Below are 14063 nucleotides of genomic sequence, written 5' to 3' on the forward strand. Positions count from 1 at the left end.
CGAAAATTAGGAGGAATAAAACCATCGATGAATATTAAAATCAGGCGGTCAGGGGCAGAGTTGATCACATACAATTGACCCTTATGTGAGCAATTTTAATGAATTTGTTTACTTGATGTACAGGCTGTATTTCTTCAGGGACCATTTTTACATGTAGATTACAAATAGTCATCAGACGAGAATGTACGCTAAATTTCCAATGCAAAACCAAAGAAATATTTGATTTTTTTATTTTAGTTTGGATGAGATAAGAATTGCCAAGTGTATATGATCTACTAATGGGGAATAGGAGAATTAACAAAGGCAAGGCGTGAGGCGCTAAATGTACAAAGTTTGCCGATGGAGTTACGAATGGTCCGTCGAATCCAATCACCACTTCTCCAAAACTCCTTTCGTCAAAAGCTTCTCACTCTTCATTCTGTTAACTTGTAAACTTGTTAAATGGGAAAGTGTTGAAGGAATATCGTGAGCATGCGAATTAAGCTTAAAAAAGCATCAACCGAAGTATCAACTGAAGAAGCTAATTTCACGTTTACTCCAGCGAAAGTATGAGTAGAAAAAAAATCTCTAAAGGACATTTGTTTCATACATCTTTTCGTCATTGCTTTTTTCAATCCAGCATATAGACCTTCTACATTTCGAGTGTGCAATACATTATCTTCTACACGCTATAGAGCAATAACTTGCAAGATCCAACAGTTGATAAGAACAATGCCATTAGTGGAAGATTTCTTTTTTTTACAATATATAAACCATTCATAGCTATTTCAACATGTTTTTGGAGAGGATTGAACTTTATTTTCCATTTCAACTGTTGAAAACAGAAAAGAAGAATGTATATATAGCTACATTGCATGCCCGTCGATCATAAATTTCATCTTTTTCTTTTTCTAGCATTGGTTGCTATATTATAATATTGATATATGAATATTATCAATAAGTTGATAGAAATTTCAAAGATATTATTGGCTCCAATAGATGTATGAAAACTTGCACTATTATATATGACAATTACCCGGTTGTTGGCGTGTTTAAGAGCAACGAGGAAAGGGGCGCGCAATTGTGTCGGCTGTCATCCTCAGTCGGAGCTTTTCTCGTGCCATATTCTAACCCTCAAGCCCCAAATGCTAATTATACGTCAACGGATTCGCGCGCCAGTTGACGACGAAAGAGCTCTGTAGTGTGTCAGGGATGGAACAATGACGGACGAAGAGAGGATTGTGATCAACAACCATCAGAGACACTGAGCATCTCACATGTCGATCCCTTGTAAAATGTTGTTACTCAATAAATTAAACTATAATCCACTATTTGTATAGATATAGTTTGATTGATTTTTCAAAATGACCAATATGCTCGCATATTAGATGAGTGAAAAAAGTGAAAAAACATATTTAAATAACGCATAGAAAAAATGTTCAATCACAAAACTTGTAATGCGTCACTCCGTTTTTTATATTATATAGCACAGCACAATGAAATAATAATGGCATTTATAAGAATAACGCCCTGACGGCAATGACAATTGAGTCTTTGAGCAGGGGAGCAGGGGAGCAGGGGAGCACGATAAAAAGTGGAAAAACAATTGGTGTGTCAGGGCAGGCGATGAAAAAGTTGTATATGTTGGGTAAAAGAACAATTATCCTAAAACAATATAATTGTCAAAGTCCTTCCATGGAAAATGTATAAATACTATATATAACAAAAGAAATGAAAAAATTGAGTATAACTAACTGCATTTGCTATATTACACTACCTATATTTGCGTACAAGCACATATGTGCTTGCACATGCTGGTACAATTCGTATTTCCGTTTGTGCAAATTGCATTCATGGCCGCACTGATATGCGAATAGAGTGGAGTATGGGGAGTATGCATCAAGCGACTCGACTTATTATTTTTCTACAGAGAAGAATGAAAACCATGTGAGCTTGAGAATTTGATACCGGAAGTTTCGCGTGCCATTTGCATGGTATCCGATATACAAGAAAGGGCGGGGGAGCAATAAGAAAAGGTAGGAAGCCGTTCGGCGAGAAGAATCAACGCATGAATGCATGAGGGAAGAAAATAAAGAAAAGGAGGTTTGGCGCTCAGGTCGAGAGCGCGCGTGCCCGATGCCTTTGTTGTTCTTATGATGTATAATATAATATAGGGACTTTGGTTTTTGTCCTCGGCAGCGTCACTGGCATTTTCAAGCATTTAACCATTTTTTGTGAGGTAACATTCAAAAATCAAAACTTACTCCTATAACCATCATGAAATAACATGTAGATATCGCGAATGGAATCTCATTGAGTCAAACAATTCTTTTTCATTTTACTTTTTTTCTTTTTTCTTTTTTCTTTTTTTTATGCTTGGCATGTAGACTTCCGGTCGGCTGAACTAGTGGGGCATTATTCAAATGTAATTGGTGAGCAGCTGGTTGTACTTCCTTCATCAAAATATTCCACAATAGATCAAAATTAAAAGAAAAAATACTCTCAGATAATTCGAAAAATAGACTTTTTATTTTTGGAAAAGGAAAAAAACAAAAAAAAATGCTCAAGATATCTTGAAAAAATTTATTTCAAGTTACAGTGAAATACTCAGGTTATTTGTACAGTTGAAAGACATTTAACACCATCGCAGGGAATTGAATTTAATACGGTCATGAAAAGCGCCCCCCCCCCTCAAGCAATGATGGCTCCCAATGAGTAGAATAAAGACGCTTCGGGGGTTTCTTGAAACTCGTCGGCATTCAGACGTCCGAGCCAGGGGTTTACTTTCACCAATACTCCTTCCTTATATAATAATAATAATAATAATAATAATAATAATACCTTCATGTGAACAACTGCCATATTTCTAGATAATGTATTACAATATAATGAGACTCAATTCAACTTATGATAATTGCGAAAAGAAAAAAAAAAGAAAAACCAAAATTGTCATAGCAGTATAAAGATATAGAAAATGAAAAGCAAATTAACTCCTGTGTGTTTTGAAGAGTCCGATGGAAGAGGGGATTTCATAGTCGAAAGTAGAATGAATCAATGAATATGAAGGCTGACTACAAAGTTACACTGGGGCGGGTTACAAGGGTGGTAGGTGACAAGTTTATTTAAGACGAAATCATCGACATCGATTGCCGATTAATCCATAAGGGGATGTATACTATATAGCTGGTAAAGGAAGAGTTTAGAGTTTTTCATTGAGCGATTACTTTGTAGGGGTGAAATGGGGAGACTCACATATGTGATTGGGCGGTATTGTGGCAGACGACACTCAATAGCGTCGACCGGGTTTTACGTTCAATTTCACATATCTTGACGTGAATTCCTTGAAGCTATTTTGAATTTTTTTTTCAGACAGACGAGCAGTTGATATTGTTTTGCATAAATTCTACACTTAAGAATTCATTCTCAAGTCAAAGACGCGACGTGCTTGTCAATAACTAAGAATTTTTAAAACATTTACAATAAAATTGACAGCCAGGAAAAAAAATGCTGATAGAGTTTTAAAAACGGTGATTTTTCAACGCTATCTGATGTCGCATGCAACGATTACAATCACCAACTTACTGGACGAGATAACCGGCAGTGTAAAAGAAAACAAAGTAAGGTTTGATAAAAATGAGGGTGTAAAAAGGAGAGTGTGCCGTAGAATCTTGTATCATCTCCCTCCCCATCAAGCCTTTATGAGCCATCTCATTTCTGTCCACACAACGCGCGCGTATATCCATTCCCCCCCCCCCCCCCCCCCCCCCCNCCCCCCCACCGTAGTATACATATAAGCGATCACCGCTCAAAACATTTAGGGCTTGCCAGGCTAAGTACACATTTAATCATAATCTAATATTTAAAAGGTAATTTCACGGACTGTTTACCCCCATTGGACAATATCCACCCTATATTCCTCATCACCCCATGCATAAAAAAGAAGCCCTCTGACATTTCATCCCTCCCATCCAATTTATGAAACATATAAACTGCACTTGCGGGTTTGATTTTTACAATTGAATGGAATTTTCATCGTCAATTATGGTAAATTAAATTGGCACTCACTAAAATGTGAATATGAATTAACTTCTGTATTGCGCACAAATTTTTTTCGCAATTATCGTAATATTATTCTTTTGAGAAGCAAAAAACAAAAAAAAATGAAGCAAAAATTCTCACGTGGAAGTGATAGCTACCAGGAAATGGATATAACAAAATTTTCAAGTCAGCACGTGGCGGGATAATGAAAAAGCTAATTTATACCACAAGGTGTATAAACAAGCGTCATATCACTTCTGGAAAGAGGGGGGAGGAGGGGGGGATCAAAATAATCGTCAGGTTGATTCATCGAAACCAATTTACACATTGATTATATCAGTATTGTTGAAATTTGACAAATATTTTGTTGTGGAAAAAATAACGCGCAGAATAAATAAAAGGCATTCACATTTACCTGTGAATGTAAGATAATGTTTTACGAGTGAATGTTCTTAACACGTTTGTTATTCAAACGCACCTGCCCTTGTCGGTCGTTGAGCCATACATAATGTTGGATTCACCCGCGCGTCAGGCCACTTAATTTATCCGACGCATATATACTCTATTCCATTGCCTCGCGCAGCTTTCGTATTTCTCGTTATCATGTGAAATCTTTTCAACCGGATACGTACGATATTCCGCACACACAGATGTATCTATACATATACCCGCAGGCTATCTACTGGCTCAGTTCATTGAGAATATATTTTGTAACAGTGATATTATTCAATCCAAATAATTCATTATGCTTTCTTACTTTTTATACAAGCGCATTTGTATCGTATCTTTGAAAGCAGAGAAAACTTATTCATTATTATGTATGTATATGTAATCTGGTTGTATTGATAGATCAAGAAATGTGTGCTGGGGCGAGGGAACACGAGGAAATTGAGATGGTGATATCGATATACGAGGGAGGCGTTGAGGCGCACGAGTATTACATGGCTCAGGTTATAAATAACGATAAACTTATGACAAACAAATTAGTTGGTACGGACTCGCCCCGACGACTGCCGTTTGGCTGCTATCGTATATCTGGCGTCTACAAATTAGCAACCGGTGCACACCCACTGTCGCTCGCAAAACTCTGCGGATACACTCAGTGCATGTAAATCGTTGTGGGATACAAATTACCAATGCGCAATGAGTCCAAGTTCCGAATCTACCCACTAACATCATTATGGGTTTGTATACTTACTCACCCACTATATACATGTCCAGAAAAAAGGATCATTCACTGATTATACAGATTTTTCTAAATCAATGAAACAACAATTGTATCACAGACGAAAGCATAACCTCATTATTAAAAGACCATTTTACTGATGGTTAAAAACAATTACTTCAACTATCATTGAATATAAAAAGTAATTTCGATTAAAATTTTCATTCTTAACTAATATACCATCAACAATACTACTCAGTTTTTAACAAATGCAAATGGAACATATATAGAAGAACAATTGAGAAGAACACCTCCTTCTCATTCAATATTTAGCAAACATTTTGAAATACTGAAGAGCTCATTCAACTCCCGAGTGGGAACAAAAAAAAACAAATGGGCTTCTATTATTTCATACTCTCCGTATTTTTTCTTGCAAGTAATCAATACATTCACATATATTCACACCATGTGTTAAATAATGTATTTAGAGGAGCCACATGGAGGAGAGAGGAAAAGAAAGACCTATTTATTCACCTATGGATTTCTATTGTTGGGGAGAGAGCGTGCGTTTTAAATTGTAAGTTGCTCGGGGCTTTTGGCTCAAGTACTTTTACTTGGGCAGGATGAATAAGGGTTTCGCAATATGTAGGTATATAAAAAGGGTTCAGAGATGTTTACCAATCGAGTGGCTGATAGTTTGTTTTTTTATTTCAACTGATCAAGAATGACGTTAATCATTATATTTATTGCTATAGATGCGTGATTATAAAAAACACCAATTTATGGAAACAAAAAAAATGTGTTCGATTCTTAATTATGATTACGAAAAATTATTGCATATATATCCTATAATATATATCTAAGCACTATGAGGAATTTCTCTTATTGTTGGTACCAGAAATTTTGTAGTGGCAGATAAGATGAACCCCGTTAGTTTACCGTGCTAGAAAATTTTTTGATAAGTGGATTATATGAAATGAACAAGTACTTACCAAAATTTGAAATATTTCTCCCCAAATTTTTCAGTAACAAAACTCTCCACAGTACACCCACGAAATATTGTCATTATTATGATATATGCCGTCACCAGAGAAGAAAATTGCGACACTTCATTACTTCAAACTTTTTTCATTTTAATTCTGAATATTATCACTGTCGCCCTAGTCCAAAGTCTCATCATCAAATACGTCAAGTATTTTCAGAACGTGGATTTTTTTTTTGTTAAATAGAATTATTAGAGCCCCTCCCGAGGCCATATGTTGTTAGAATTACACAGTATTAAAAAAATGAAAAAAAAAAAAAAAACGACAACAAAATTAGTCACAACTCGATATTCACACGGTTTATACTGCCGTCGCTCACAATTTTTCAACTATTCTTGTTTATTAAATAATCATTTTTCAATATTGAAGAATAAAATATGAGAGCTCTTAATTAATTGCTTTTTCACGTCAATACTCTCAATTGTTCCATGATTAACCAGACAAATTTAAGTTCCGTGGTAAGTTTTGATATTTGCTCGGTAAAAATGCGTATGTCCTAGTTGAACCTTTGGCTCAAAGCCCGACTAGGACGAAGAGAAAACGGGGAGCAGAGAGGAACAACACAATCCGGTCAGGCTTGGATGGATAGTGGGGTATAGATGTACCCCCACACGATTACCACCAAGAAGGCGTGGCTTGAGGCATAAGTGAGCCTGCAGCCACGCCCCTTTGGGGACTCACATTTTCCTGGGTGCTATAGCCCACGGTGCTTGAACCACTTTGCTGATAAAGCTGAGAGAAACAAAAAAATTGATGCATTAATTCATGTTATAGTATATATATTCCATTACATTGACAATTCCAAGGTTGAGAATCAAGTGATAATTCATGGTGTACACATTGGAACAACATATTCCATTGAGTTGGAGTTGGAATATTTTTTGAAGAAGAAGAAGAAGAAGAAGAAAAAGAAGAAGAATCACTTTACTATTATTTTTTTTCTTTTTGTAAAAACATATACTTGCCGAAAATCAGGGAAATGAATCTTTCAAAAGAACACTGTAGGATGAGTGACAGATTCGTGCGCCAGGGGGAGGGGGAGAACGACTGTTGTCATATGTTGGCGAATGAGGCGTCACCTCAACTGCCTAGTTGGAACCGCATTCAACCAATGGCATCAATGCACCCCATTCCTCACCCCAATCTCACAGCTGAAGAGGGGGACAAAACCCCTCGCCAATCGTGGCAGAACCAGCAGCTCCCGGTGATCATTTGTGACGATGGGACGCAAAAAAAAAAAAACTGACGGGTTTGAAATAGTTAAAGTGCGAAACGACGAGAGACGGCAAAAATGAGAAATGATAACACTAAAATTATGGTTCATTATTTAAAAATTTTACCTTGTTATTTCTCAAAATGCAATTTACGCATCATATTTATCTTCATCTTTCCTCTGAAAATGTTAAAAATTATGAGTTGTACATATTATGCGCAAGCATAATCTTGTCTTAAAAAATTATCCAATTATTCATGGATCTTTCAGCTATTGTAAAATCTCAACTGACAGTAATAATTGTGTGGAAAGAGTCGAAAAATACGGAATGGTCGTGTATGAGTGCTATTGAAATTTGTCCAAAGGCACCAGTGAAATTGCACCTTTAATCAAGATTTCTACCAATTTGTGAGCGCCGACGGTGCGAAGACAAAGCCCATTGTTGCCGCAACTGGTTGGGGTGAGGTTTCAAGTGTTCCAGCGGAACGGGCAAGAAGAGACTCCATGCGTCTTGTATATTTCCACCTACAGCCATATACGTATATACTTACCTATCCGCTGAATCATCAGTGATAAAAAAATTGAAGCGTCAAATTGAAAAATTGATTTAAAAAATGACAATACTAACTACTATACCTAAATTGAGAAGAAAAAACTCAAAAGTTGACTATCATTTTCGAGTCTGTGGAGAAAAACATGGACCGAAACGACGAAAAACAATAGTATATGTGTTTTCATGTAATATATTCTATATAGGCCGTGCACGAGCAGGCAGACGCTCATATCAGTCAGCTTTCAAGCCACTTATACTTTGTTGTTTATGTTTGCTAATTGTGAATTGTCTACTTCTTGGCCAAGCGCACCGTGTATACTCTCAATGCACACATTCACGTGGACCAAATGGTCTCTGAAGACTGAGGAGATTGAGGATACTCCTGAACATATAGAAAACCATATACATCTGGCTAAAATGAAAAAAAAAAAGAAAAAAGAAAAAAACTCTTTATAACTAGATAAAGCAAAAGACCATTTACATGCGGGCACACTCTAGCGAATTAGTACAATGATATATAAACATACCTAATATAACGTACCATATATGATACAGAGATCAATTTGATGATTGGAAAATGATGGAGGTTTTTATGGAGGCGGCTGGTTATTTTTACAGAAAAAATTGATTATCGGAAAATTAGCCGTTACTGCCCAAGATTTATTGTTGAAAAATTGTGAAAAATTTTAAAATTTAACATCTTCAAGAGTTTCACTCGAGATACAGGGAAAAATTCTCACTTAGAAATCCACTTTGTCCTGTTCCTCTTTACAGTCTTTATAATTAATCTCATGTTTTTACACTAATAGTATAGTCTTTGATCAATATGTACTCTAGTTTTATGTATGATTGTTAACTAAATTCGCTGAAGAATCATGTTTATTTTACCCATCGATGATAAGTTTCAAGTTATCTTGTGAGTGAATGTTCTCAACGGGCGATGGTTGCAATTGTCATTGTACCAGATTGTACAATATAAATCCTTGGTCCTGATAGCTGTCTTTTGTTAGGAAATAATAAATACGTTCCCACCAGCAGAGCAATAGTAATGGGGAGGGGAGGGGGGGAACAACAGCAAATTGATCTGACCGCCACCTTCAGGTACTCGAATGAACTTTTTTCTCCCTTGTTTTTGCTTGTTTTCCTGGCTTTAGAATACCCTAATGGTAATGACTCGTTATTATAGTTTTGGATGCTGGATCATTGTTTTTTTTTTTAAATTTCAAATTTATCTACAATAACTACGTAATGTTTTATTGAATCATGCCACAAAGTAGTAAGTGTCTATTGCATTATTTTCTTTCCAAATGGAATAGAGCTTACGCTACAGGCTTATTAAACTTAGCACAACATAACCTCTTGAATGACGTTTGAGATGAAATTTTACAATTCTTCCCTGAAAGAAATATTTATACAGACTTGTACTTTTTTAGGTGAAGATAATTTCCCACCTTTTGGATGAAGATTACTTATCTACAAAACAATAAAAATGGAAGACGATTTGATTCCACATATTTTAATAGGCAGTATTTTCTACATTTTTGGCTTGAAATGGTGCTGTGAGTATGCCAAGTTCTGGGAAACTCCAAGAAGATCCGAAGAAATGGGTTCTTCAAAGTCTCGAAAAGTTGTGCGGAAATGTGAAAAACTATTTACAAATCATCCAATCGAGGGTAGCCTCAAATTAATAGCAACCGCTATCGGTTTGATTGGCACAATGGTGGGAGGTCTTCCCAATGTCTTCCCAGTAATCGTTTCTCCAAAAGTTGTCCATGCAACAATTTACTTGTTCTTCGCATTCTCTGGCCTCATTGACGTCTTGACATTTTATTTTCCTCGTAATATAACGAAAGGGCTTGCAAATTTAGCCCTAGCTCAAAGTTTCTTCGTTGAGGGATTTTTATTTGTTTGGGCAAGTCCAGACTCAACTATTGCCAGTGGAATTCTCGCAGGAATCGTCTGGACAACTGCATTTACCGTCGGTGCAGAATTGATTTGGCCAGATCTTAAGCTTTTGAGAGCAGCTACTACTCTGCTGCATGGTGGATGGATAGCTCATATGGTTAGAGCATTTAGGCCTGACAAATTAGCAACTGAAATTATTGCACTTGCATTTTCGTGGCACATCGCTGCTGCATTTGCCGTTACACTAATTGTTGTTGCGACTGTGAGGAGTTGTGTGCCTACAATAAACACTGACGAACCACCGGAGGTTCCAATTTATGACTACTGCAACGAACCACATGATATGTAGTAGAAAAAATGTGGCGAATAACAAAACAAAATTATTCCTCCATTCAATGACTAAAAATTATTAAATTAAAAACTTTTCTCACTTAAAACAAACTAAAAGCTTCCATGACTGATTTATAATATATATATATATATATATATATATAAGTAAAAAAAATATGCCTATATTCACTAAGCCAATTGTTCTCTTACGTCTTATATCAAATGTACGTAGAATTTGTGCCATTCGTATTTTACTATTTATATGCAGTAATTTGAAAAATAAACTATTTGTACTTTTTTACATAATAAAATTCAACAATATAGCTGCCCTTTTCGAATTTGCCTCATATTTTCCCCACAATTAAAGCTAAATCATCAAATATACATACACTGCTCTGGGGGCCGATTTTACGCATTTTTCTACAACTACAACTTGTTATTTTTCTCCCGTTTGGAGAAATCTCATGAATGGTAGGGTAAAATGGCGGGAATTTAAATTTAGCCATTCATGTGATTGTTATCCTCCTCCATGGGTCATTATGCAATTGTTTCTAATTAGCACGTCGTTAGATTTTTAAAAATAAAAATCCATTAAGTAATCCTCAAACACTGAAAAATGCATTACAAGTGATTTACCATCAATCATAGTTTCCGGCTGACAATCTACTGCTCCAGTTCAATTGATTCAGTTAGTAATCCGCTTGAAATGAGAATAATCCCGCCATCTCTCAATGTGCGGCTGCACTAGAAAATTCGACTGGTAAAACTTTTTCAGAGGACATCAGCAATATCACGCCCTGTTTAACCGCCAATCCACCCCATCAGAATCTGCTCATACTCCCCATGTTTGACCGATCGCAAGTCTCCTTTTCTACTGTGGAAAAAGAAACGAACGAACGAAATCCCTCCACATGATAGAGCAAGCGAGTCAAAGTGAGTAACCCGACCAAGCCCTTCTTCTTCTTCCTGTACATATTCAATTAATTGATCGTCATGTCAATTTTTTTCTATTCATAAATAATACGCATCATATTTCCACGAAAATTTGATGAATTACTCTTCTCATATTGATAAAAACATTTATTCATCTGCAAAGTGTCTAGTAGTTGTGTGAAGAAATTATTATCAAGAAAATGGTAAGTCAATGATTTACATCACCGGCAGACCAAAGAGGTTATGAACCATTATACTGTATATTTTAGAATATTATTATTGTTCGATATAATGAACTTGTATAGGGGACATTGTCTGTCAAACCAGACAGTCATTTTTCATAATCTCTGGGAATATCTCATCAATTTTTCAAGGTATTCATTCTCTTTCTGCAATTAGATTTTCTTGTTGATAAAAAAAAGTTGCATTTTTTTTCCAACTTTAAGATGGAAAAATGATGAAAGGTGGCAAACCATCAAGAAAGCCGTTTTAGCTCAACAAAAGAGGAAAATAATATTTTTTTTTCTTTACTTGGACTCTTTTAATCGTATTAATATTTTTTTACATCATTTTTCAAACTCCAAGGAGATTAGAAAAAATAACAATGGAATTCCAAATGGAAAGCGAAACGATAAAACAATTAAAGTCTTAGTGAATTTTCGCTTCTCACTTTGACATTTTTTTTGTAATTTCATCGGAACTTGAAAATTGATGTCAAAAAATATCACAACGATTAAAAGTGCCCAAGTAAAGAAGAAAAAATTATTTCCTCTCCCTTATTATCATTTTATTTTGAAGGCATAGAACCGCAGAAATGAGGTATTTTTATCATCAGGTAATAAAATCTAATGGCAGAAATGTGGAATACTTTTTTTGAGTCACAGAATACACTGAAATATTGGTGAGACTCTCCGAGAGATGATGAAAAATGACTGTCTGGCTTGATAGAGAATGGCCCATAAATAATTGATAAATTTGAATTTGCAGTCGGGCACCCTCAAGCCTTACCTGACAGCAGTGAGACGTACACTCACAGCAGCTATGTGTATGGAGAATTTTCAATCTCAAGTTGTTGAAAAACATAACAAACCGGAAATTGAAGTTGGAATTAGCAAAGAATTATTACTAACTCCAGTTATTATAAGTAGAAATGATAAAGAAAAAGTTCTGATTGAGTCTAGTATCAATAGCATGAGAATAAGTATAGCTGTTAAGCAAGTTGATGATTTGGAGAAAATTCTCTGCCACAAATTCACAAGATTTATGATGATGAGAGCTGAAAATTTTATGATTCTGAGACGAGTGCCAATCAAGGTAAAACTCAAACTATTTGTACTATATTATGAAAAAAGGAAAGGTAACTTGTACTGATTTACAACAATTTTTCAGGGATATGATATCAGTTTTCTCATTACAAACATCCACGTGGAGCAAATGTATAAACACAAAATAGTTGATTTCGTTATTCACTTCATGGAGGAAATTGATAGGGAAATCAGTGAAATGAAATTGTCAATGAATGCAAGGGCTCGCATTTGTGCTGAGGAATTTTTAAAAAGGGTGAATATGACATTTTCCGCATATATATATATATATATATATATATATATATATACATATATTCATGAATTTATCTCATAACGTATAAATAATTTTCTATTTTAGTTTTAGAGTAGCAAAAAAGTTGCAAGAAATGAGAGTCATTGGAGTCTGAATGACTGCATCATCCAACATGAAGGCAAATTCTACAGTCATTTTCACTCTTCCAAATGGTATTCTTGGTTTTTTTTTTTATTCAATTTTTTAAAAAATAATTTTCATACTTTAATAATTAATCAATTATGTATTGCATAAATGAAAGGGTTGATGGAGGAGGGTATTAGAAATAAAGAATACGTGTTAAAGTAAACATTTAATTATTTGTCGCTCATCAGTTTTTTGTGGTAATTTGTTTATTATCACCATAATAAATATGTCTAATGATAATATAAGTAATACAGGGATTATATTAGTTTAGTAATTAATTCACAGTGTCTAAACAAGATATGCCATAAGTATTTGTCACACTATTAGATTTATGATAGTAAAAGTTTGTTGAATATACTGCATGGATGCTCCCTCTCCCCCTTGAATCGCATCGCAGTAGAAGCGGTCATGAGCCTTCTTAAACTGTGAAGTCCATCACGTCCATAACGTTCCGTTGGTTGCTTTTTTTTTATTCTTTCTTCACGCTCCTTTCCTTTTAGTGCTCTTTCGCCGTAGGTGATCGAATCGGAATGCATTTGAGTTAACTCTCGCATTTTCGTCTCATCATTGTTTGAATTTATGTTCTCGATGTATAGCAACTTATTATTAAAATATTAGACCTACTAACATCAAGTTTGTACGCCAAAAAAGCGGCTAAGATTTCTTGAATCAATTATAACTCGATTAAAAATCACGACCATTTTCTACAAATCTATAAAAATATATCAGTCGATTTGCAATTGGTATTTGTCGATACGTCGACAAGAATTCCATTCTTGGAATCGATAAAAAGAAAAAATTGGTGAAATTAATTTGGAAGTTGATTGGTTTTCAGGGTGTGAAAAAGAAATGATAATATTAGTGTTGTGGAGTTTGAATCCAAATGCCGCAGTGAAGTAGGAGTATGTAGAGTACGCCGACGCAAAAGCGACGGCGTTTTGGAGTCGGCGTAGTCTGCAGGCGGCACATAGCTAACCATCTACCAGAACAGCAACGAGTGAACTATATATGCAAGTGGGTGGTCGGGGAGGGGGGAGGCAGGGAGGGAATAGAGAAAGAGAGAAAAAACAAGTGTCCCTGAATTCAGTGGGACGAAGAGAATGAATAGATAGAAAAAATATTGGGGAGTGGTGGGGCCAAAATAGCGGCGGGTGAAGA

General features: G+C 35.5%; 2 protein-coding genes across 3 annotated transcripts; both read left to right on the top strand.

Moving 5' to 3' along the window:
• Nucleotides 1-9080: 9080 nt before the first annotated feature.
• On the top strand, nt 9081-10488 carry LOC107042197 (transmembrane protein 45B). 2 transcript variants are annotated; one of them, XM_015263113.1, is made up of 2 exons: nt 9081-9157; nt 9425-10488. In XM_015263113.1, exon 2 carries the CDS (start codon nt 9481-9483, stop codon nt 10243-10245), a length of 765 nt encoding a protein of 254 aa, XP_015118599.1. In that variant the 5' UTR covers nt 9081-9157; nt 9425-9480; the 3' UTR covers nt 10246-10488. The 2 variants fall into 2 exon arrangements, with proteins under 2 accessions (XP_015118599.1, XP_015118598.1); XM_015263112.1 differs by lacking the exon at nt 9081-9157 and adding an exon at nt 9166-9267.
• A 680-nt stretch (nt 10489-11168) lies between these two features.
• On the top strand, nt 11169-13075 carry LOC107042192 (actin-related protein 2/3 complex subunit 4). Its single transcript, XM_015263107.1, has 4 exons — nt 11169-11362; nt 12147-12473; nt 12549-12719; nt 12825-13075. Exons 1-4 carry the CDS (start codon nt 11360-11362, stop codon nt 12828-12830), a joined length of 507 nt encoding a protein of 168 aa, XP_015118593.1. The 5' UTR covers nt 11169-11359; the 3' UTR covers nt 12831-13075.
• Nucleotides 13076-14063: the final 988 nt, after the last annotated feature.

This window comes from Diachasma alloeum, unplaced genomic scaffold (genome assembly GCF_001412515.2).
Source record: "Diachasma alloeum isolate Michigan unplaced genomic scaffold, Dall2.0 Dall_scaffold_00430, whole genome shotgun sequence".
NCBI lineage: Eukaryota > Metazoa > Arthropoda > Insecta > Hymenoptera > Braconidae > Diachasma > Diachasma alloeum.

Bases quoted from the DNA above. Each gene is read 5' to 3' on its own strand.
- LOC107042197 (XM_015263113.1), top strand. From the start codon at position 9,481: ATGGAAGACGATTTGATTCCACATATTTTAATAGGCAGTATTTTCTAC.
- LOC107042192 (XM_015263107.1), top strand. The intron at 12,474-12,548 runs GTAAAACTCAAA...ACAATTTTTCAG, and splicing joins TGAGACGAGTGCCAATCAAG to GGATATGATATCAGTTTTCT.